The 26591-nt window shown below is 35.3% G+C and overlaps 1 protein-coding gene across 1 annotated transcript in view; it reads left to right on the top strand.

The window, feature by feature from the left end:
- LOC124233810 (low-density lipoprotein receptor-related protein 1B-like) overlaps positions 1–26591 on the top strand; it is a 792861-nt gene that overhangs the window by 732713 nt on the left and 33557 nt on the right. Inside the window, exons 79-80 of the mRNA XM_046651030.1 lie at positions 18316–18490; positions 22531–22635. Coding sequence (XP_046506986.1) covers positions 18316–18490; positions 22531–22635 — 280 coding nt within the window. The remainder of the gene's footprint in view (positions 1–18315; positions 18491–22530; positions 22636–26591) is intronic.

The following is a 26591-nucleotide window of genomic DNA, read 5'->3' as shown; positions in this document are numbered from 1 at the left end:
CTGTTCAAACTATTTTTGTAGCCTCTCATTTATTCTAGTAAAACAACACATCATACTTCCCTATTTGTCAACTTCCCTGGCATCGTGACTTTTTCTTTCTGTTCTCTTCCTCTGAAATGTACTTTCTTTGGATTCCTCCTCACCTTCATGTCTCCATGCCAAATCCTACCCATCTGGCTCTGTCCAGCTTAAGCATCATTTCCTTTCTGAAGTTGTTGACATCCTCCCTCAGTCTGAATTAATCTCTTTCTCTTCTGAATTTTCAAGTCACTGCTTCTTTACTTCTTTCTGGCTCTATTCACTTTTCCCTGATATTATTGTCAACTGTGTGCATTCTTTACTTGTCTGGGAAGACTTCTTTGAGACTGCACCCAACAATGGCATTTGTTGAAAAAAACAAATGAACAAATAGTTAATCATAGGTAAATAAATGAAAGCAGTTTGGAGACAAGTTAATAAAAGAACAAGCAATTTAAGCTACAAAGCTACATTTAAGCAAGGTACCGCCATCTGGTATTTTTGTGTGGAGCTATTTCTCAGTTCCCAATTGGTCCATCCTTGTAGAACATTGGTCTTTTTAAATTTTCCCTCATTTTTTTAAGTTGAAGCATCACCATTCTTAATTCTTTTTGAACTAAGTTAAAAAATACTATGTGGCCATCATTATAGCAATTTGGATTCTTAAAAAGAATAAATTCAGTTAGGTCATATTTTAATTGGCAACTTAATAGAATCTCAGTCTGAGGTAGCCTGATGCATTATAAAAGGCTGCATTATAATTTTATTATCACTATTAGCAGTCATAGCACTTCCCGCCTTTTACTGTAAAGCACTTATTAAAATTAACCAATTAATCCTTAGACAGAGGTTAAACAACTTGCTGAAGGTCCCAAAGTAGTGATATTATAGTCAGAATTGGACCCCAGGAGTTGTTGATCAAGATGTCAACAAACATCCCTGCAGTATGGTGATGCTACTCTTTGGCAGCAAAATAAGTCTGTGGACAGTGTCATTAAAATGATAAATTCAGCAGCTGACAAACGCGTAATAAATTTAGGATCTATTAGATGTGAGTCGGCAAGGTTCAACGGACTTGGTGTTCTGTCAAAATTGTATCTTGCGTATACAAAGTCTTCTCTCTATCAATGAAGGAGTGACAGAATGGTTCATTGCGGTGCCTAATTAAAGGTCCATTAGTGGGAGGTTGAACATCATTTCTTAGTTGTGCTGAGTAAAAACATTTCAAAACTCTAATGGCGATATAAAATCCTGAGGTCTGAAATGCAAATTAATTTTAACAGCAGCACCCAGGGAGGAGAGACAGAGACAAATAACGGCAAAAGCCAAATTAAATATTCTTTAAGTAAGTTGTTCATGAACAAATATAACTCCATTTCATGATATTCTGGAGCAAGGATTCCTAGAATAAATCAAAAAAATAATAAGCCTGGCATTTTGCTTTTAAATCTGGTTGTTAAAAATGAGGTCAACAATATCTGAGGTTATCTGTAATTAAATAGTAATGACATTAAGGGCAAAAGGGCCAATGAGGACAAACTTAATCAGTGTCTAAGAAGCAGATATTCATCAGGGCCAGCCTGGTGGTGTAGTGGTTAAGTTTGCATGCTCTGCTTTGGCAGCCTGGGGTTCATGGGTTTGGATCCTGGATGTGGACCTACACATGGCTCATCAAGCCATGCTGTGGTGGCATCCCACATACAAGATAGAGAAAGATTGGCACAGATGTTAGCTCAGGGACAATCATCCTCAAGCAAAAAGAGGAAGATTGACAATGGATGTTAGCTCAGGGCCAATCTTCCTCACCAAAAAAATAAATAAAAAAGAACCAGGTATTCAAATCACATGGCAATCTGTTTGTCCTCTCATTGATACTTTCAGAGTCCTCCAGTGATCTTCTTACGGAACCCTTATTCTTTCAATTGGAACTTAGTTTATTAGAAATACACCCACATGACTTACTCCCACTGGTTCCAATAAGTACAGACATTAAGAAGTATCTCAAGTTATAAAATTAGGAGTACCTGACAGTCGTCCAAACGTATCATCTGTTGTAACTGGTATTAGAATCAGAATCTATCAAGTAGCTTATAAAAGCTATGAATTATAGATGTGAGTTTACCATATGTGATGACGATGGGATTATTTTTATCATTTGCTTTTCAGAGCAATTTTATTCCATTGGTCAGTCAGTCAGTGAACATGTTTTGGTGTTTACAGTGAGTCTGTCACTCTGTTAGGCATTGAGGAAACAGTGGTATCAGAGATATATCCTGCCCTCGACGGGCTTACAATCTAATGTGTGATTCTGAAAAGGAAGCAAGTTATTATAGACAGTTTAATGAAATACAGAGCTGCCAGAACCCAGGAAAGAAAACAGAATGCAGCCTCTAGGAAGATTTCTTGAAGGAAGTGACATCTAAGATGAGACTGGAAGAAAGAAGAAGAGAGGAAGCAGGGAGTGGAACAGCGTTTGCAAAGGCCCAGAAGGAAAAGCTTTTTGAAATTTGCGTTTTCTGTTTCTATTTGATTTTCCTAGGGGATGGCTGGCAAGGGAAATAATCATTGCATATGTATAATGTATCACAGAGGTATGTGCTCTTTTACATTATTTTATCTAGTATATGATATTTTAACAAATGCACATACAACCCTGTGAGGTTAGTATTATTAGTCCAACTTCACACAAGTACCAAAAAATGAGATTAAGCCATTCTCCGTAATCTACCAGGTTAGGGAACATAGAAGCCCCAATTTGTAGCTTTGTAGGTCTGACTCTAAAAGTAGGCTCCTCCTGGTATATTTTCCTGTCATTTAGTATCCTGCTCATTTTGTTGCATCTTTTTAGACTCACTTTGAGAATGCTCAAAGCTCATGGTGCAAACTGGCTCAACCTGGTTGTTGCAAGTTTCCACTCCATCAAAAAGAAACATTGATAAGAATTTTTATCTTGAGTTGATTAAGCCTATGGCAGGCCCAAGCAGAGGAGACCAAAAGACTTTAATAACGACCAGAAAAATACAATAGAATCTTTTCAGCATTCCTGCTAGTATGAAGACCAATTAGCACTGAGCCCAGAACTCCAAGAAAGGATGTGACTTAAAACTGAAATTGTCACTCAGGCCTAGCTATTTCCTAGGTATTCAGGTATTCAGGATTCTTAGAACATTCACACCTACCGTGAAGAAGCCTTTTGGAGCCCTGGTTGCCTAGTGTCCCCTGACTCTTTTTCTCTTGGTGAGAAGATAAGCACTGCCTTCATTCAGGCCCTGATCATCTCTGGCCCGGGGTACTACCGCACATTCCCTTATGCACCCTTTCTTCCAACCTTGGAAACCTGTTCATTGTCTCCAAAATTTCCTGCTTTAATTGTTCCTACCTCATTTTCTTTCCACATGAGATCCTCAATATCTGCTAAGTCTCTCTAACTCTCCTACCTTGTCTTCTTAACTTCCCCACTCAATCCTACTCTTTGGCACTTTCATACTATATTAACATTGTCATTCATGTTCTTGACTCTACCCCACTAGAATAGAAAAGAGGACGTGGTGCTTTGCCTACCTCATCCAGCTTGGGAGTCAACTTAGTGCCTGGACTTAGTAGGTAGTATTAAGTACGTGAATGAATCTAAACAGAGTAGAGCGGTCTCCTTTCCAGTCTGCTGGGCCCACTCTTTTTCTGTGCACTGACAAGATCTCACTCAAAAGGCTGGGCCAGAGTTCTGGACCACCTTTGCTTACAGCTCATTAAGAGCCACAGTCCGTGAGAAACTCTATGCTTGTGTTTTTAGTTTGAAAAAAAATAGTGTAAAGATACAATGAAGTTTGAGTTAACACGTGTGAAAGAAAATAAATATATTTCTTTTTTTCATGTGACCATGCTAGAGAATGATGATCTAAGGGTAAGATCATGTAATAATTTTATTATTTTAGTCTAGATAGTTTGGAGGAAATTGTCATAATTGCAGAAAGATTGTTGAAGACAATTTTGTTCCATCAGTAAAACTAGAATTGCTAAAAACAGATTTGTACTATAATGTTATGCCTTCATTTAAAGGAAATGTAAAAATAATAATGAGGGATAGATTTAAGAAAAGTGTGCTTATATAAAAAAGAATTTATTGGAAAGTGAAGAAATCTTTCCAAGCAGATAGTATGTCATTTGTGATCAAAGCACAGTGTTCTGATTATTAAAATTAACTTATTCAACTGCTCTGTATTGAACATGTGTGGGTATCATTTGTTGTTCTAGGCATTGGAAGTACATCAGTGTAAAAGGTCTTTGAAGACTCTTGCTCTACGTAATTTCTGGTGAATAAAAAACCAAATGGCCTATCTTTTCAGATTAAAAGCCAGACAAAGCCACAACGTAGAGTGATATAATCAAAAAGAATCAATTGGAGATCAGAAACAAACTTTATTCCATGCTATTTAGAAGCATATCCTTATGTTTTTTATACAATTAAGTTTCAAATTCCAATTTCATGTTTATAGAGCCAACTATGGATAAACACTTAACTCTGTGTCATGTAACTTGCACTTGGAATTTTAGTAACTATGTTTAATAATTTCAGAAAGTATGAATGAAAAAAATCTTTAAAAATGCTTAATTTCTCTTGTTGGAATCATAGCAGCAACTTTTTTCTATGACAGCTTCACTTGATTTTGAGACAACTCTAATCTCACAATACTCTTGAAACAGTGCTTCACCCATTAATCATGCCATGTTTAGATGGTTTAATCTTCTACTTTTATGCCACATTAGCAGTACCAACAGTTCTTTTTTCAACTTAAGGAAAAGTAAATGTACGAATATGAAAGGCAATGAAAAGCAGCCTTAAAACTGCTTATTTGAAGGTTGAAAATAACCAGTCACACAGGTAGTGGTTAGTAACTGTCTAAAGATGGGTTTGTATTCAAATAAACTGAACATACCCCGTTGGGAGCCCTCAAAAAAAAGCAAGGCTTTTCATGAATAGAAGCCATTCATGATTGTGATTCTGCTGTTCTTGGTGTTAAGTAAACAGAATGGATTCATAAATAATTATCTACAAACAGAATTGTGTATTTAAAACAATGTAGTAATAAATCATACATAGGCAGACACACAAATTAAACAAAAATATTTATTTGAAGCTTACCTCAAACCAAGCCAATTACTTCTAGTTAAATGCATTGACTAACATCATTTTTAAAAGAATTAATTCAAATGTAAATTTAAGAGTAATTTTAAAACATAGTGGTTTATATCAGATTTGGAATGTCAACTGACATGTTTTGAAAAAGGGTTATGAGTCAGGAATCTTGAAATGCTTTAAATAGAAGAAAAGAAAATAGAATTCGTATCGATAGTTAATATGATAATCTCCCTGTTTAACTATTAAAGATTTCATCACTATAAATAGGTAATATTATTCTGTTTTATGCAAAAGATAGAACCTTTTCTGGTAGTTATATTCTGCTAGAAAAATTTTTGTATTTATCTCGAATATTGATAAAAATGGCAAAAGAGTCAGTATGCCATCATTGGTTCTCAAGGTTAAAAAAACAAAACAAAACAAAACCCAAATCTTAAACTTATAGCTTCTGAGTCCCATAGGGCAAAAGGCCAAAGAAAGGAGGGAAGATTTATGAATTACTCTGTGGTTATGTAACCTACCAAATCAAAAAAAAAAAAAAAAACACAAACGATCTTTGCTTAAATCAAAGCAGTGCATTCCTAGGTGTATTTATTTCTTCAGTTTCATTCTCATGAATGCAGAGATAGAATTATGATGTTTGATTTAAATAAATGAATATATTTTAAAATCCATCATTTTCCAAAAAGTAACATTAAAAAGAGCAAAAGTTAAATTAAAAGGAGATCGCCAATAATTTTTCACAATATAGGTGCTTAATTATATGAAAATGAGCTTTCAGGAGAAAAAGCCATTTAACAGGAGTGGCCACCATAAAATCAAATACAACTGAAGTATAGACACTGAGAAACAGGAGGTCACTTGGTTCAGAATAGCACTAGCAGATTAATCCAAAGACCAAATAGCTAAATTTGAATTCTAGATCTGCATTACCACTTGGAGATCCATGACTAAATCCTTGCTTATAGTATGACCTAATTTTCAGTTTGATGAAATAGTTTGCGCTTTATCTATTAGTTCTGAGGGCTGAGAAAAATTGTATGGCAATGATCTGAGAGCAAGCTTTCTTGAAAATCAATTGATATAAATAATCAGCATAGTGGCAGAAACAAATTGGTGTGGCTATGACCATGTAATGAATGACGGATTATTTAACTGACTACTCAATTCTCCTCTGAGGCCGAGAACTCAGATCACTTCCATGGTACCTTCCAGACCATGAAGAACCGGAATCAACTTAGAATTTTTCAACTCTAGATTTCAGTGGTCCTTAAATTGGAATGTAATGTAGGCTTCTGATCCTTTCAAGAATCTCTTGTTCAAATAAAACAAATACATAAAATGTTTTGCCTATCATTTCAGTGAGTTTCTGGAACTTCATTGAATACATGCTCTAAGCTCCTTTCCTGGAGTCTGTCAAACTGGAATTCAGATTTGAGGAAGAAACATTGAGTTTTAGAGGTGATGATATAGAGTTAAAACATTATTTCAGAGTCATTTAAAACTATACAAAGTGGAAAGTTGTGGGCTGACAAATAGTATTCTACAATGTTGGATTTTCGATTTAGTTTTAGCATCACGGGTAAAATTTGGCCACAATTTGTAAAAAATAATGATAATAATTATTACTATCTGCTTCTCAGAGTTGGGAGTTTCAAGTGAGGTAATCTATAAGAAAAGTCCTTTGTAAATTTTAAAATCAATTGCAAATATTTACTTTTAAAATTTTCATTTTTAATGGATATTTCCATGCCTATCATTTATAATATACAGTTAATATGTATTTTAGGTAATAGCTATTTAGGTAATATATAATTTGAACAATAAAAATAGATTTAGTAGTTTTATAACATTCGTGGATGTGATCTGAGATGCTTTTTAAAAATAATTTCTGTGGAGGCTGGCCAGTGGCATAGTGGTTAAGTTTGCACACTCTGCTTTGGCTGCCCGGGGCTCACCAGTTTGGATCTCGGGCACAGACCTATGTGCTGCTTCTCAAGCCATGCTGTGGCAGGCGTCCCACATATAAAATAGTGGATGATGGGGACAGATGTTAGCTCAGGACCACTCTTCCTCAGCAAAAAGTAGAGGATTGGCGGCAGATGTTAGCTCAAGGTTAATCTTCCTCAAAAAAACCCCCCAAAATATCTAAAATGATGCATGAATTTAGGATGGACTTCTACAGGGAGTCACATGAAAGTAATGAAATCAGGTCATTGAAGAAAAGAGTTTCTTGAGTAGGTTTATCTTCCACACACAGGTTAGACTGTGACTGTGCAATGGAACTTATTGAAAGCTGGGGAGTTTAGGCTAATTCTATGGACTGCTCCATTTCTGGGGATTTGGTGGGTGACATCTTTCATTCACATGGCAGCCTGGGGTGTCCAGTAGTTGGTTCATTGATCCAGCAGCTGAGTGTCTGTTCCATGCAGGCACCAGATATCCACGTGCTCTTTTATTGGGACTTGATAACGTCTGTCTTTGCTTCTCAATCTGATTTTCCTCTTTCATCTCCCACCTTCCTCTCCCCATCTGAACTCACACATACACATCCTGACAAACTCTAGTTAGTTTCAAGAGTAAAACAAGTCTCCACTGATCCCATAATCACATAAATTTATAACTGCCTCTGGGCTTTTAAAACCAAAAAATCAGCAGTATGGCTTTTGTTCTCTGCTTTCTGAAGTGCCCTGGCTTTCCAAGGGGCAGTGCTCATTCATTAATTCAACAAATATTAATAGAACATGTAATATGTACTGGCCCCTGAGGCTTGGGATTTAGTCATGAATAAAACAGAAAACTGCTCTTACAATACACTTTAGTATTTATAAATAATACGCAAACATGTTAGCTGTCAGATGGTGATAAATGAGATGAAGAAAAATACGGCAGGGTAAATTAAGAACCCAACTACTGTCTGAATGGAGGGAAGAGTCGGGAATCTACACAAACAAACCCACATAGTTACTGTATCAAAAGTTTCTTGCTACGGTATCTTTTTGTACACTGTGTGCATAAAAGAGTAATAACTTAATTTCATTGCCTTAAGGTTGAAACAATTTACAAGGATGTTTTCCAAGAATAATAATCTTCCTAAATAAAAATTATCTGGGATTAAATTATTTTATTGAAGGACCAGTCCGTTGGTGTAGTGGTTAAGTTTGTGCGCTCTGCTTTGGCGGCCCAGGGTTCTTGGGTTCAGTTCCTGGGCATGCACCTACACACTGCTCATCTCGCAATGCTGTTGCAGCATCGCACATAGAAAATAGAGAGAGATTGGCACAGATGTTAGCCCAGTAACAATCTTCCTGAAGTGAAAAGAGGAAGATTGGCAACAGATGTTAACTCGGGCCAATCTTCCTCAAAAAAAAAAAAATTATTGATTAATAACAGCAATTTAATGCGTACTTGTAATCATATTAGAGGTTAAATGCTACTAACAATAAATTTAAAATAATTTTCTGTAATTTTTGAGTTACTATAAAAGTCTTAGTAAAGTGGAAAGCTGATTATTATCTATCAATGACCTATTTTACACCTACACATCTGACCTAAAGGAAACATGCACATTGGACCAGGGGAAATCTTTTATAGTTTTACATATTATTCTGCTGGATGACCTTTCCAAGGTGATATTATCAATGTTTCAGTGAACTCTGATTAAACAGTAATCACTTCTATATAATCTGCTGTTTTTCTTCTTGATATCACACCAGTGTAGAAACCTCTCTCTTTATATCTATATTGATATCAATATATTGATATAGAGGGATACATATATGTTATGTATTGTGCAAGGTAACATATTGAAGGAATACTACAAGGAAGTGTATCTAAGTATGTCAGAAATCATTATGTTGACATGTAGATTTCAAGTGAGTAGCTTGAAGGAAGGAAAAAATTAAGGATGGAAGGATAGAAGGGAGAAGAGAGAGAGAGAAAGAAAACTGTACACATAGAAACTGCATGGTTTGTCTAGGATGGCCTCATCCTCTCCCAGTATGATGAGGTGGGATATTCGCTGGCCTCCAGTTAAGCTTTAACATGGTGACAATGACTTTCTTCATGATATGTCCATCTGAGATGATCTTTTCCATGATTACCTCCTACCCAGCATTCTTTATCTTCTGTTTCTCCATGAAACTCTTTCCAATTTTCTAAAAATGAATTATTACTTTGTCCTCTGAATTGTCTTAAAAAAAATTAGTCCCATGTATTGATTAACTAAAATCTTTTATTGATCTTGGTTTTTTTCCAACCTTGTTAGCCTGAGGGTTCTATCAAAGTATAGGCATTCTGAGGGCGTGGGCAATATTAACACAATAGATCCTACTTACACGGAAGAAGTTAATAAATTTCATCAGGCTGAAATTAACTGAACCTTAATACATACTCAACGTTCTGATAGAGAAATTAGGGCCTAAATATGGTAAATGGCTTTTTTATGGTCAGAGTTTCATTCTCGTGCTATATGTGCATGCTTCATTCTCATTCTATTTTTAAGGCATCATGTGCTTATTCATGTATTTGGTTTTCACTTGGCCTCATGTGATAAACCATATTTAGCTGTCATCTGCAAGTCAGCTTGTTTACAAGTCTCAAAAGACTCTCCATCACTTTATAAATAGTTACTTGCTGAAACCTTTAATAGCTGGATCACTTTAAAACATAGAGGAACACTCAACCAAGAACACTATTTATAAACAAAAGTTATATAGGTTTCTCTGATATTTGAAAAAAATATTGCCATGGTAGTTTTATGAGTTAATTTTTTTATTATTACTAAAATTATTGAAGTAATTTGAAACAGCAGTTTGTTGAAAATTTAAATGCTGGTATGTTTTAAATCTCACTTCATATGTCTCACTCAAATCAAAGTTGTGATACCTTGGCTTTCTGAATTTTACATTTTCCTTCTATGTGGATACTCAAAGATGGCACTGTTTGCTCAGAGTGGATTTCATTCTTTTAAATTTTTCAGTTTTCTCTATAGAAATACGTGGGATATATTTCTATTTTTAGTAATAAATTAGAAAGTGCTAATTTTCTTAGACATGCTTTCCTGATGAAAATTTATCAGCTCTAATCAGAGTTTTGCACAAGTTTTTTCCTTGGTGAATATTTAATTGGCAAACCTGGATTCAATGTTTGCATACTTTATTAAACTCGGCTCTAAAATTGGAAGATATATTTAGGAGTATGCAATAAGTTTAATTATTAAAATATCATAGGCTGTGTAAAACATTTGAGGAATGTAAAAAAGAATATACTCTAATATTTCTTAAATCTATTTTTCTGTTTACTTACATAATCCTTCAAAGACAGCAATCATAAAATTCTAAGCAAATTTATGTTACTTTACCTCTTTCGCCTCCTAAATCTTGCTAGATGAAAAACTGACTCTAGAGAAGGAAAGGCCACAATTACTGTTGTTAACATATTATGAATCTTAGAACTTTTCCAGAAAACCTTCCAAATATTTTCATCCTAAATAAGATGTCAGTACATGGTAACACCTCAGGCATGTCTTACTTTGAGGTTTCTTGGCTGTTATTTTGGTTTTTTACTTATCTGGAAGGACCCAGAGTTGATCCTGCCTCATAAAGAACAGATCACATGAATGGCTAGGTGTTCCCTTCAAGTAAGAACCCAGTGCTGTAGGCCATTTGTCAATCGCCAGAGGCAAATATCCAACTTGGGTTGAGATGGGGGACTGAGAGTGACATGTGAAATGTGAATGTGCCTGATACTGCACATCATGGTGACATCTGGTGGGCCTGCTGCTCTTGCTGCCACAGGGCCCTTAACGTTCTGACTGGTGGCTAAACCCTCAGATATCTATGTAGATGGGGGCATGTTCGGTTTTAGATACACATAAGGGAAAGAGAACACCAAAGATTCAAAGTTACTTTCTAGATTCTTTTTTTCTGAGCAAACGTATGAATTATTGAATAAGAAAACTGAAAGCTTCTTTTCTAGAGTTAGGTTTATTTGGGTTTTTGAATTTCATTTCTCCTACTTGTTGTTGTGTGGTCTTTGGCAAGTTGCTTAACCTCTCTGTGTCTCAGGTTAGTCACCTATAAAATGAGGATAATATCATGTAATACATGACATTATAACAAACACATGTGCCTGGCACGTAGAAGACAGCTGAAAATGAGTGTTTATCATCATTGTAATCATCATTTGCATCATTTTACTCAAAATAGGCTCTAATTGGCCTTGATGATATAAAGGGCGTTGTTGACAATGGGTTGATGAGGGGGGAATTATGACATAAACTTAGGCATACTTAGTAATACTGCCTCTGTTCAAAGATGACCTAAGGGTGTCTTGGAGAAATTAGTCCATTAACTCAGATGAGGTCACATTGTCAGCCAGAGGAAGGATTGAAGTTAACTTCCAAGTCCCTCATATTCTGGCCAACGATTTTGATTTTTTCTTTTTCTTGTTATGTCACCCTAGTATAAATGTTCATCAAAAGTTTATAAAATACCATTGTTGGCTGTCCTGGAAATTCTGCTACATTTCATACATACATGGAAGCAGCCATTAACCCCCCTGAAGGGAAAACATTCACAAAATTCATAGAACCCGCTGCTCCTGAGACACAGTTAAATCACATGAAGGTGGAGTGTGAAATGCACTGAACCTGCAGCTCCGTTATAGGATGCCTGGAGATATGCACTGAGGATTTACCTAGTCTCCTTTGTGAAAGTAATCCCATCTTACGTTCAATTTATTGTTGTTTGTGTGTTTGTGTGCAGTCCTAAATTATCAAATGCTTTCTTAAATTATGAATCTTAAAGTCAATTCACGCAACTTATTTTTTTTTGGCCAGGTCAAAATTCCTTGAAGAAGAGCAATTGATGTACATACATATTATTGTATGAGATAGTCTCCCCTGTATAACTATTCTGTATTCCCAAATGAAGACTCTCCAGGCTCCCCATTATTCTTACTGAGTATCTTCAACTCCTGTTTAGGTGGTATTATTTTGGTTGGGCTTCCTTCTCTTTAAATACATTTCACACTTCACTAGCTTTGCAATGTGAGTAGTCCACGTGCAAATATGAGTTAATAGCTAAATAGGCTTAGCAATTACTTTTCAATAGGAAGAAATATTTGGGAAAGAAGTTAAATGCAGCTAGAGATTTTATAGACATCTGGCTCTCCATGAATATTCATAAACCTGTATATATAGCCATACATACACATATTTTTATGTGGTCTATTAAGATATTGTAAAAAGATTAAAGGAAGAAGTTTTTCCTTGTATTTCTGGTTGCTTCAAAAGGAAAGAGAGAGAAAGAGAGAGGCAGAATGCAATAACGATCTCCCTTGAAAATTACTTCATTTCTGTTGCAGAAAATAGCCATTCGCTTATTCTCCAGTTACTATCTACCGAATTACCATATGAATACTCTGTAATTATATATCCATCGTTGTCCTTTAGATTACATGATTGTGTTTGGTGCTACTATGCAGTTCTCAGTGTAATTACCCTTCAGAGGTTATAACAATTTTTCTATTGTGAATATAAAGTGTTATTATATAATTTCATGGTAATCTCTACTTTCTTAGCACAGATTAATTACATTTCATTATTGCTCCTCCTTATCATATGCAGAACATCTCAATTGTTATGCCATTCAGGTCAGTAAATGCTCAAAACTTAGGAGATGGAATGTTCCATAGAAAGGAAAATTTTGTTAGTAGTAAAATATGTGTAGGCTCTTGCCACACTGGACATTATTCAGATCAATTTTGGTTCCTTTTTTCTTGTCTTAACCTTTCAGTTGGGTTGTCAGTTCTCTGAGAGCTAGTGTCCTTCCTTGTATTTCTGAACTCTTCCCATAGCTCCCAGTACAATTAGTCAGATGCACATACAATTAGTCCTCAGCAAATAATCAGTTACGGACCCACCACTTCCATTTTATTGTCATGGTTAGATTACTCATGTTGCTCAAAATGAGATCAACTATGTTGTTCCACCAGCTTTCCTTTCCATAAATGCAGACTGTTCCTGCTGAATGCTTACCAGCCAATCTGGCTAGACTCTTTTATCTTTCATCTTCAATCCTTCTCTTTTATCTTCAGTCTCTTCCTTATTCCTTCCCCTCCAACAAAGTCTGCTATCACCTGTATTTTCTTCTAACCTGTCTTCTTTTAGTCTACCACGTCCCCCCCTTTTTTCATTTCCAATAACTATTAAAGCTAAATCTAAAATTTGAAGAAAAAAAAGATGGTAGTTCATGGGAGGGAGGGGTGTGTGTGTGTGGCTATGTCTATGTATCACAACATAGAAGACAATCTCTTCTGCACACCTTGGTGTTAACCAACCACCACATCCACATCCCTAACTCTTTGTTCTTTAAGAAGAATTTCTAAATTTTTTATTTAGATTTGTCATTGCCTCATAATCAGTGACATTTCACATAGTCAAAGTTGAAATATATAAAAAAAGCAGAAAGCTATGAAAGTTCTGCAAAGGCAAGTTCAGCCAAATAATTGATAGTCATAGTGATAAATGAGTCATTGATGAAAATGTCAATATATTTTATTTAATAAAATTCATATCTGTCTTACAGAAAGATTACTTTCAAAATGGTTTTAAAGCCTTTTTGATGCTAACAGGGGTAAGCTCATGGGGTAGCTATTTTTTCAGTGCTCTGGGATAAGAAAAGTGTTCTTCCAGTAACTGCTAAAGTTCTCTGCTCGTTTCAGTGGTTATTTGGTCAGGGCAGGATCCTTAGAAGCAAAGTGAACAGTCGCATACCGAAGGAGCTTTCTCACATACTATTCTTCTTCATACTTCGCTAAATTTCTACTAGATTGGGAAGTGCTAATGAAGTATTCCTTTTATTAGATAAACAGCTGAAGAGATGCTTAGAACTTAAGTATGAGTGTGCAATAATTATTTGAGAGTATACAGAGAGGGGACATTGATGAAAATACAGCATATATTTATACAAGTTTTACACGTATGCTTGTAATTCAAAGTGGGTTATAGCTGAGAAGGGAGTGAGAGAGAAGTTAGGTAGCATTCCTATGACTTAGTATACATTGCTTTCATGATGTTGATGCAATTGCAGAGAGTGTGGACTTTGGTTGAATGACCCAGTTTATAAGTAGACAGCACCATCAGCTGTCTCAGATTCTTGCCTAGTCGTGCACATAATATGTGTAATGATTAAACTTGAAATGACAGAGAGCACTTGAAGGAATTATTTTGCTTTCAAATTTGCATGTATCCAAAGCTTATGTGGTAGTTTAAATATCAGATGCTAAGGTCCCTTATTAAGGAAGATCTACTTTCTCCTCTATTCAGGAATCTTGGAGTTGGAATTGAGTAAATAGAGAGGGCTTTAAGATAAAGAAAAAGGAAAGAAAGAGACAGAGAGATGGAGGGAGGGAGAGAGGGTGGAAATATACGTTCAAAGAGTTGGGCCTTAGAATCCTAGCAGTGGTGCAGAAAACAATCCAGCCAAATGTATAACTCAGCAACTTTTACGTGCTCCGTGTCTTAAGCCTAATAATGGATTAGGGAGATAATCAGAAAATTTTGCTAGAAAGGGGTTGGGAGGCAACTCTGGCTGGGCTGGAGTGTAGCGAGTAGCTCTGTCCCTGAACTTCAACTTAGCTTAAAGGGCTAAGCATATGAACCGGGAGAAATGAAATGTCTTCCGTTTGAATGTCTGTACAGAAAAGGTTCTGAGCTTAAAATGATTTATGCCTTTTTGTAGAGGGGAAAAAGGAGCATGGCTTAACAGCATGCAATTTAGAATTATTTATTAAAATATAAATTCTAATATCTGCTTATTTCACAATTTTATCTTAAGAAACATTTCTTTTATATTCTTTGGATTCCATTCTTATGCCATGAGGCCAATAAACTGCATTGAATAATGTGTATCTAACATGCTATGAGTAAATGTTGAAAGTACTAAAGCGTGGGAAATTTCCTTTAAAGCATAAAAAGTGGACCATGAATTCCTTTTAAAAATAATGTCTGTAAGAAGTAAAACTATTTAGCTTACTTAGCAAATTAACCAGAATTTCTAAAATTTTCTAATTGTAGTTTGTATGCCATTAGGTTAAAAAAAAAAACCTTTCTATTGAAGCATAATATACACAGAAAAGTTTAAAATCACAAGTATACAGTTCAATAAATTATCAGGAGATGTACACACCAGTGTAAACCAACGTTCAGGTCAAGAATAAACATTATCAGTACCCCATATGCTCCCTAATGTTCTTCATCACTATCCTTTCTCTTTTCCCTAAAGATAACTCCTTTTTGATTTCTAGAACCATGGATTAGTTTTGCCTTTTGAACTGTATATAAATGAAAAAATAGTGTATATGTTTTTGTGTTCAGCTTTTTCCTCTCAATATTATGTTTATGAAATTCATCCATGCTGTTGCTTATAGCTGTAATGTTTTCATTTTCATTTATCTATCTATACATACATACGTATATATAATATAAATATAATATATAATATAAATAAAATATTTATTTATATTCCATTGTATGAGTGAACCACAGTTTATCCATCCTTCTTGGCATGCCCATTTGGATTATTTTCAGTTTTTGGCTATTTCTAAAAAGGTTGCTGTTCATATTATGTACGTGTTTTTCTGCAAATGTGCGTGCTTTTTTCTTGGATGTATATTGAGTAGAAATGCTAGTTCATAAGGTGTGGGTGTGTTCACATTTAATAGATGCTGTCAATTGTTTTCCATATTAGTTGAGCCAATTTACATTCCCAATTGTAGTGTATAAGAGTTTCTACTATTTGTTGTCAATTTGGTGGGTGTACAATGGTATTTCTTTGAGGTGTTGATTTGTATTTCCTTAATTACTAATGAGTTGTGTATATTCTCTTGTCTTTTAAATTATAGTCTAAAACAGATTTAATTTATGCAACAAAATTACTTATAATTAGTAAATGGTAGATAAGTTTTTAACTTTGCCATTTAGGTGAGTGCAAACTATTCCTTGCTACAGTGTGGTAAAGGGCAATCATCAACTCTCAGAATCTTAACCCAGTTCTTTCTAATTTCTCAGGTCTTCTCAGCATTATGATTATAAAAACAAAGAGATTCAAATTTTAGGTTAAAAATTACATTTTAATAAGAGCTCACAATGTTAGTAGAGAAATAAGCTTTCAGGTCAAATCAAATCCATTGATAACTATTACACAGTGTAGTCCCTTTGCTAGTCAGTAATATTATCTCCAGATCATCATTTCTTACATTCCTAGTTTCTGAATTCTAGTTTCTCAACCCGTCTCATGTGGATCACTTGGGCTCAGTTTCATATTTATGAACTAGAATCTAGGGGTGGGTGTTGGGCGATAGAGAAGCGAGCTGAAATTTTCATTTGGGTATAAGTCACCTACGTGATTCTGATGAACTATCAACTATCGAAACCTCTGAATAAGGGCATAACATGAAGATCTTGGAAAGATACATCAGCCAACTTCTCTGTCCCATCAGACAACTGAACCAGGACCAAAAGATAAAATTTAAAGCAACTGGGGGCAATATTAAAAGAGCTCTCTGTCAGTAGGAGGTGTCTAGCAACCTGACTACTGAAAGTTGCTCTTTAGAGATGTCGGCGTTGAAGGGGTGGTACTAGATGATCATATAGGCTGCTGCTAATATATTCTTCATAAATAAAAACAGAATTTGTGTTGCGTACGCCACACCTGCCAAGCCTAGAACAACTGTAAACAGACACCAGGATGGACGGATACTAACATTGACTTAATTTTTAGATCTCCAAGTCTCTCAACTTTTGAAAGTGCTACTTTTCTTAAATATAGACGAAACCCATGTTAATAGACTTTAGCCTCAACTCTCAATGAGGGTACTTGGCGTAGTGCAACAGCAAGCAAAAGAATGCTTGAAATAAATTTCCATAAATATCAAGCAAGCTTGTCAATAAATTTAATTTCTATCTGATTTAATAAAGGGCCAGATAAATATACAAACACAAGAATTATAAATTATGTTTTAATTTTCCTCACCTGCTGTAATTGTCTTCAAGCAGGTGAAAGTTTATAAATTGTGATTTTTATCTCAGCTAATCTTATTTAACATTGCTTCACAATTAGAGAGCTAAAAGGAACTTGCAGCTTCTAAACAAAGTCTGGGATGGATTTAATCAGTTCTTGTGCTTAAGAATATTTGTATTATAAATTTCAATATTTTGAATGTGGTAAATTATAATATATTCATAAATAAGCATACATATAGATTTGTCTCCTTTTCAAAAGACCGAGGCAGAATGTCTAATTCAAAGTTAGTGTGACTTTTGTATTACCAAATGGTCTTTGTTTTATTACTCATGTCCAAGAGGTATAGAAATATTGAAGAAATCTTCCTTTGCAGTTGAGAAAATTGTCTGTAACGCTCAGTAAGAAACATCTTTCAAATAAAAGGGCTCAGGTTACATGGAGGTTTTCTCTCTGGCTAATGAGGAGTTTAGGCTCTCACCTAGAAGCTGGACAGTAGCCTAGACTTCTGTTATCACTTCCCACCCAGGATGGATCTGTTAGTTTCCCAATTCGCTTTTCCCTTGGAGTAACATGAGAGGCGCAACTCCTTGTCTGCTTACCTGCCCAGGTGTTCAGAAATACCTGGGCCTGTTATGTGTGTGTAGAGGGAGATTTCTTCCCACCACCCCAAGGGCTAGTGCAGAGGTAGGGGTCCCCTCCTCCCCACACACTACCCTGTTCTCTGGATGAAAATGGATGTGAGGAGAGGCAATGATAAATGACATCTAAAGAAATCTTGAGCATTTCTGCTCATTTCATTATGATAGTAATATTGCTCGTTAGAAGGAAAGCTAAGCAACTTTGTTAACTTAAACTTTAACATTCAGAACCAAAAGAGTTTTTCAGCTAGTATGACATCAATATAACCTATCTCCTCTTAGCCAGATGAAATAATGCCTAGCTCAGGTAAAAAGAGGAATCAATAGCATTATTAGAGAATTCTAGTTACATATAATTACAAGCTGCTTTGCTAAATTATTCTACCTATTGATTGACCTTTCTTAAATATTAAATGAAATGGTAACATTTATTGTGACTGAAGAAAAACTTCTTGTAATATACTTTCATTTTTCTGTTGTATATTCTTCCTAGATGTGTGTCATCACTACTGCGTGAATTCTGAATCCTGTACCATTGGGGATGATGGAAGTGTTGAATGTGTCTGTCCAACACGCTATGAAGGACCAAAATGTGAGGTTGACAAATGTATAAGGTGCCATGGGGGGCACTGCATTATAAATAAAGATAGTGAAGATATATTTTGCAAGTAAGTGGACATCTAGCTTAATTTATAAAGCATCTGAACCCACAAGTATGTAGCAGTCCAAGAATAAACTGTCAAAAAAATGTAAATTATTTACATTCTAAAATTCTATATGGCAAGCATTGCATCCTCTTTTTTTTTGGCTAGAGATGAGGTTCAATTCATTTCAATTAAATCGAAACTTATTCAATACCTATTAATTTTATTTGGGGAAGATGAAAATTCATCATGTAATGATGTAGTCAGATCATTCTTTGTATGGAATATTCCTAAAAGTAAGCAAGAAATAGTGAAATGCAACATACCTTCAAAATGCTATATGTAAAATTCCCAAATTAGAATAGCTCAGATTTGTAATTGTTTCGTCATTGTTATTGACAGTGAGTGCTTTTCTCTTGTTACAAAATGATCCTTTGGGAGAGGGGCCAAAGACTGTCTAAGGGAAAGAAATTTAATCTTTTTTTTATCTGCCATTGAACATTATGGTCCAAAATAAGTAGCAGGAATAATGTTTCCTAGGAAACAACAACAACAAAAATCTCCAAGTTAGACTTTGGTTACAGTGCCTTTTGCCCTTTGGCTTTAAGATCAGGTGAATGGAAAACAGAACATGACAGCTAAACGGTAATGCCATTCAGCTTTTATCATGAAACAAGTTTATACCACTGAGGTTGGAGATCAATCCTCACTCTGGACTTCTTTTAACAACCTTTTAAAAGAAGGGCTTATAAAAGACTGGACTCTATCACTTGCCTTGCTTAAGAGTATAATAAATGAGAATATGAGCTAAAAAGCATGCTGTAAAGTGTTCACGCCAGGGCCTCCACCAAGACAGCTCTGCAAGAGTGCCAGCCCTGACTTATGTTGCTCTGCCAAACAAGGCCCAATAAAATTCTATTACAGACAGCATCAACAGTTTTTTTCTTTTTTGTTTACTCTCATTTTAGAATTTACTCTGAATATGATTTGTGTCATCATTATGAATGACATTTACTGAAACCCTCAAATTGGGTCATTTGAAAGTGCATTATTTTTAAGTAAAGTAATTGAAAATATGACTAATTGTAACTATGTGCTTTCAATAAGTACATAAAAGCAAAATGCATTTTCATATAAACTACCAAAATTATGTTTGCTCATTAAGCTCATTAGTTCTTTGTGATGCAACTTTAGCATGACAGAACTTTATTTCAATTAGTGGGCATATATTTTTCTTCATGTGCAGTGTACCATATCAGGAATGGAATGTACCCCACTCCATTCACACAGGGAATCACATACCCCACTCCATTCACACAGGGAAACATGGACCATCGTCTGAGAAAGGCTGTGAGCCACAATTTCCTACTGAGTTTAGCTTGGAAAAGCTCATGCAGACACACACCCAGTTTCCATTACATAGAGAAGTTCCATATCAAGAAAGAAGGGCAGGACTCTTAGAGCCCTCAGTACTGCCTACTATTCTGAGAAAATTGGCTACGTCAACCTAGAAACACCAGAGCCTCATAACCTGAGTAGGCTATTGAGGTCCAATATTATAGTTCTTGACACTTAAAAAGTCGTTTTGGAAAACTATATGTCAGAATGGATAAATAACAGTTTATAACAGTGAGTAGATAGTGGAAGTTTACACATAGGAGTATAATACTTGGATTTATCACATAAGCTATATAACATATGAGCCTGACAATACAAACTAGACTCTTTGGGTATTCTGAAACTTATTAGATGTTTGTTTTCTTTTCTAAGATGTTGTCATCTTAGCATTAAAGGAAATTTATAGTGATGTTGGAATTTCTGTTTCATAGGTAAAGAACCGATACTAAAACAAAATCACAACTGAGTTAAAGTAAAGCTCTTTTACTTAAATAGGAAAATTCAAGCCGCCATGTGTACTTGTGATTCCAAATAGTCAGGTGTGTTGACAGAATAGATATCTTGTCAAATGTAATGAGTCTAATCTTTAAAATAGTGCTAATTGCATATTTATCTCTCTTCTGGAAATCTAAGTAAATATTGATGAAGAAAGACTTGCTCATAATTTTGAACAGTCTAAATAATACCTCTGCGCTGTCAATTGTGATGGGAATTCTTTGTGTGTACTGCACAACTGGTAATTAACTTTTGGAAAGTAATATATCACAAATTGTGTGTGTGTGTGTATATCACATATTCCTTTAAGAAATGAAATTATGATGAAAAAACATTAAAATATGAGTTGTACTCTTTGAGATAGTATACTGATTTGGACAATTTGTATTTCAAATTTGAAATATCTACAAATTTCTGTCTTCAACTTACGATTCAAACAAAACCTTTAGAAGGAGAGACAATATCTTTTATAATTCTTGGAAGCAGAAATTTAAAAGCAATCATTAATTAGGATTTTTTTCTCTTTTAAAAGCTGATATTGGTGTATAGTTATATTTTTTTTGGTGGGAAATCCTTTAATGTATAATTAGCTAATTTTTTCTCTTTGAGACTGTCCCTTTGATAGAACAAAAGCTATACCTCTCTGCTCTTTGATTTTCAAGGAGACTGGGCATAGAAGGCAAGGAAAAGTCTTCAACATCCATTTAGCATATCAGGCACTGATATGACTTAATGTGTCCTTGACTCATTTTGTATTCGGATTCTCTGTTAAATCTTGGAAACTTTATGCCACTTCCTCCTTCCCTGTGTTTGGTTCCACTTTCACATTTCTCTATTTCACATCTAGTACATAGTTGACTCATTCCTTCTGTTTATATATTTTTTTAAATGTGATTTTAAAATCCAGACTTTTACAAAATATCTTTAAATTAAATACCTGGGAAAATTATAAGCAATTTCAGTGCATTTCCAGCAGCCCTACCACCAATGTGAGGTCAAATAAATATACACAGAATAAATGAACTACAAGACTGCCAACCGATTATTTCAGGCATCTAACCTGTCATTGGGAATTGCCCTTTGATGGATGTACTGCAATACATATCCATCATGGAGAGGATCACAGTGATCAATCAATGGTATTTCAGCCTGATTTTTTTGGCAAGGGTATGTCCAGATTTATTGTGATACCATTGATTGCTTCGTAGCACCTAGTACTAACATGATCTCATAATCAGAACATTGGCATGATCTGTTGTAATTCTGATTGGAATGTCAATGTACTTTTTCTCTGTTCCTCGAACAATTTTCAATGTCCAATCTAATAGTCTTATTCATTTAAAAATATAACATGGCAACTAAGAAATTTCTGTATGTTTTCTATTATACTATGCTTGATTTTCCCACGTAGCAATAGCCAGAGTGTTTCTTCTTATCTCAGACATGTAACGTGCTGTAAATTAGAATCACTTCCGTAAGTTTTAAAAGGAAGCCTACTCCATTATTTTGTTGCCATATTGCATGGTGTCCCTGTAACATTGCTGTTTATTTTTCCAATGAACCGTTCCATGTTTTTTTCCTGTTAGAATAAGAAGAGTTTGACATTAATTACAGTACTTATTCAAAGAGAAACAGTAGGATAAATGACTACAGGATAATCCTATAGTTTCTTACAAAATGTGACATCTAAAACTCATAACAATTCTTTGGATCAGATTTTCCAGTTTAGAAGGAATAGCTGAGGCATTTGCTTCTAGAATATTTGGTGATGTAGTTTATAAGTCATACCAATATCACCAAACCCTAGTTATATGAAAAGAGAATAAGATACTGATGCTAATGTAATCCTGAAGTGTAATGCTAATCCATGAAGTGTAAGTGATAGACATTAGGGTACATTTTTTCACACCTATATCTATCTGTACTAAATTTCTATATTACACAAATGGATTGAAAATTTTAAAATTACCAAAAGAAAAATTTTATTTGTCATCATTCTGTTAAAAAAAAAATCTTTGCCTCCAGCAAGTCTGTCTTTCTGAAAACTTACTTTTAGCCAGCCACTCCATTACTCCTCTATGATGAATATTCTCATCTGCCGAGAGTTTGTGTCAGATTTCAACAGTAATGATGCCAGAAACAATGAGATTTTTTTTTCTTTGTTGCTGCAGCTGCACTAATGGAAAGATTGCCTCTAGCTGTCAGTTATGTGATGGCTACTGTTACAATGGTGGCACATGCCAGCTGGACCCTGAGACAAATGTACCTGTTTGTCTGTGAGTATTTTATAACGTTGTGGGCATTTTCTGATACGATTTTGCATGTACGTGGAATCCTCCTCTATTGTTCTTCTTTCTTGGAGTAATGCATTTTAAATGAATGTTTCATGGACATCTCTGATCAAGTATTGTCCCTTGCTGGCTCACGTGCTCCAGAATCTCCTCCTTCATCAATTTGCTATTGATTTCATAAGGAAGAGCTCATTCAATTGGTAGCATCATACCCATTTCAGACCTTCATAGATCTTCAAACTTGGAAATGCCCGGGAAAATTTTCTGATTTCATTGACCTTACTCAGATGTGTGAAACCCAGACATAATCATATTTATGAATACTTTGGTACTTAAAGCCATTCTTTTCAAGAGAACTGAGGTAGCTTTCAAATGCATAAAGCTATTTGTTGTTTGTATCAGGTTTAGAGTGTTGTGTGATGTAAACCTCTTATGCCTCTGTCTCCTTTGGAATACATCAACTCAAATCTGGGTTTCTAAACATTTCAGAAGTACTGCAGATTCTCTGCTCTGGAGAAAATCTGGAAATTAATATTTTCCCCTTTCAAATACCTGATTGTCCAGAATGGACACTTGAAATAAAACCATTCAGTTTATGTGTCCTCTGTATTGAGTTTCCTTGATCACTGCGTGACCAGAAGGATGATGCCCACCTATGATCCACATCTGCGTTCTGTTCCCCACCTCGTCCAAGTAGCATGTAATGAGTGTGTATGAGAGAGAAGTGAGCGTACCTGAGAAAAATTTTGTTCATATGTTACGATCTCTGTATGAAATAAATTTGAAACTTATTTGGCAAAAAAAGTCTGACACTTTATTTAGCTGTATTTTACTGAAATTCTGCAGATGCTCTGTGGGGTTTAAAAGTCAGCGCTGTGACCAGAAAGAGAACCCTTGTGATCACTACTGTCAGAATGAGGGGATTTGCACTTTAACTGCGTTTAATGAGCCGAGATGCAAGTAGGTTTAACCTTCCACTTACCGCTGCGCTTTGTGTGACATCATTTCAGGCCACAGTTCATTGGTTTAAATCATGAACATCCACATGCATTTCACAGTGTATACTTAATCTTGGGGCTCATCTGTGTCATACACACTTAACCTTTGCTTCGCTCACTGACAAGTGTATGCACCACAGTCAGCTAGAGTGTCTAGAAATATAACGGAGGGAATGAAAATGCTCCTGGGACCGTTTCATAAAAATACATTTGCTAGAATAGTGGCTTTTAATTAGAGAATAACACAAGCCAGTGTTTTTAGACTCTAGAACTATACTTTAAACTATATTTGGAATAGTAGTTTTTATTTAGTACCTGACTTTTCATTTCAAGTACTGATGAAATAATACATTATTTTGTTCCCAAAATTTTACTGGAAACTGTCTCACCTTAATCAGTGAGACTTATTTACGGAAGAAATAGGTGCATGCTAAAAAAATTTCAGAAACTTCATTTCTTAATAGTTTAAATCATTCTTTCTTAATTCATTTTGTCCATAATGAATAAACTTATTTCCTCTGAGAAATTTTAGGGACCACCTTTGGGGTAACTATCAATGTTTATCACAATGGAAGTTGTTTTTGCATATTGCTTTTGAACTTTAGAGATGGGTGATATGTGACATCCTCCTTAATACCCAATGTCATGAATGGAAGCCCTGATTGGCACTGATAATAGCCCCATGTTGGTGTCTCAGAGTACTTAGGAATGGTTTTAAAGAACAATTCTATTAAATTCAGATGATTCATTACTAAAACTCTATAATTTTCTTCATAATGATCTATTTTGTTATTCAATAAAATGTCATTCTTTAGACAATAGTTGAAAAAATATGAGCAGTGATTAAAATAAGCACAGAGGAAAAATTGACACCCTTTCATTCTTTCTGGAAGATATTTGGACATGTTAAACCAATATCCATACATAAAATACATCCAGAAATACCACTTTAAATATTTGTCTGTAAAATGTATATAAGCTAATCTGTTAAGGCATTGATTCATTTTTCAGGTCTTACTCAGGTTTAATACTTCGTGCAACTGAAGACAACGAGGAGACCCCTCGTTAGTCTTACCTCCACCCTAAATTCCTCCAGTCATTCAGCAAATTTTATAAGACACTGAAGGTGTGCTAAATCCTAGACAAGTGAAGATGAATGAAATTTCACCCCCATTGTCAAGGAGCTCACTAATTAACAGGGTTAGAAATTCATGTCAACTAATTAACCTATAATAATGTAGGTGTGAACACAAGAGAAAAGGGAGGCGGTGGAGTCGTAACAGGGCAAGTGATTTGTTCAGACTGGGAAGTGGGAATGTATGGAAGACTTGATAGAAAAAGCAACCTTTTGTTGTTCATGTAGTTCCGTGAGGTCAGGAAGAGCACGCTGAAAAGAAAGAATAACAGAAGCAAAGACATGGAGGGGAGACAATGGCCTATTTGGGTAATTGTGAGTGGTTTAATATAGGTAGAATGAAGGATGACTTTAGAGTAAGGAGATAAAATTGGAAAGATAAATTGGAACCCAATTTATGCCAAAGTTAGGAGTTTCCATAGAATCCTGAAAAGAATGAGTAGCCAAAGAGATATGAAGCAGGGGCTTGAGCTGAAGGAGTTTGCTTTTGAGGATAATGCTTGTTGGTACATAGAGGAGAGCCATGGAGATCAGCTACAGGGACCCTATCTCAAAAAGGCTGACGTTTCAGGTAAAAAGTGATGAGGGCTTGAACCTAGGCAGTGCAAGTGGAGGGAAGAATAGTATTGGCAAAAGGTCCGTGGATATTTCAGAGTTAGTACATCCAGGGTGATCTTTGGCCAAACATTTTCTAGATACTTAACGTTACTTCATTTTTAAGACACTGATGGTGCCTGCTCTGGGGCCCAGTCTTACTTTATCTTGTCCCTCTCTCACTCTTCTCAGGCAAAATACACATGACACTTCAGGCCCACCCTGCCTTCTCTCCACAAATAGATCTCAGGAACACAGTCTGTCCAGAGAATGCCTCTGTGTCACCAGAATAAGTATCTCACGTGGGCATAGCAGCCCACAATAGTGTTCTCTTCCATTTTTTACTCTGACCAGGTATCATCAGAAGCACCTGACCTTTTAAGGTGATAATCAGCCTATCTGATAAACTCAGCCAAGAAAAATACATTAACTGGAGTGAGTGGGAGCAAACACTTTCGATGTTTGTATATCTTTGTCTCCATCTCTATCTTTATTTGACTTTAAGGAAATCTTGTCTGTGCCTTGGTTTTCTAGGTCCTAAAATTTATTCTGATAGTAAGAGTAATGCTTACTGAATTCATCATATCGCTTAAGCCATACAGGAAGCATAGAAGAGATAATTGCATTCTGTTATCATTCATTCATTAATTCATTCACAAAATATTTGTTGATAATCTATAATAAGTGAGACTCTGTAAATTTGGAAGAAGAGTTAATAGCAGCTAAAATTAACTTAACAAATACTTTGTGCCAAGCACCATACTGAGCACTTGTATAAATTTAGAATATTATGTAATTATTATTATTATCTAGTTATTATCCCCACTTCGTAGGCGATCACACTGAGGTCACATACTAGGAAGTGATACCTGAGACTCAAATTGCACCAGTTTGATTCTAAAGTCCTTGCCCAGGTTATAACCCTTATGCTGTACTGCTTCCTTCATGCTCTACTAATTCCAGTATGGTTCTCACTTTGGAAGAATTTAAAATTAGTTTTGAGTATATAAATGAGTTTCAAAAAATTAAAATACCATTTGACAATTGTTGTAACAGAAATATGACAAACGTCTTATGGGAGAACAACTGAGTAGACATCAATTAGCGATTACTTGTAGGAGAGAGAAAGGCTTTATAGATGAAGCGATATTTTCACAGTATTTGAAAAAATGTGTAGTAGCTTTACAGGGGGGAAATGACAGAACACCTTTCTT

The sequence above is a fragment of the Equus quagga genome, unplaced genomic scaffold, assembly GCF_021613505.1.
Source record: "Equus quagga isolate Etosha38 unplaced genomic scaffold, UCLA_HA_Equagga_1.0 251_RagTag, whole genome shotgun sequence".
In the NCBI taxonomy this organism is placed as follows: Eukaryota; Metazoa; Chordata; class Mammalia; order Perissodactyla; family Equidae; genus Equus; species Equus quagga.
Note: the sequence above shows the minus strand (reverse complement) of the source record. Positions and strands in the feature narration are given on the sequence as shown.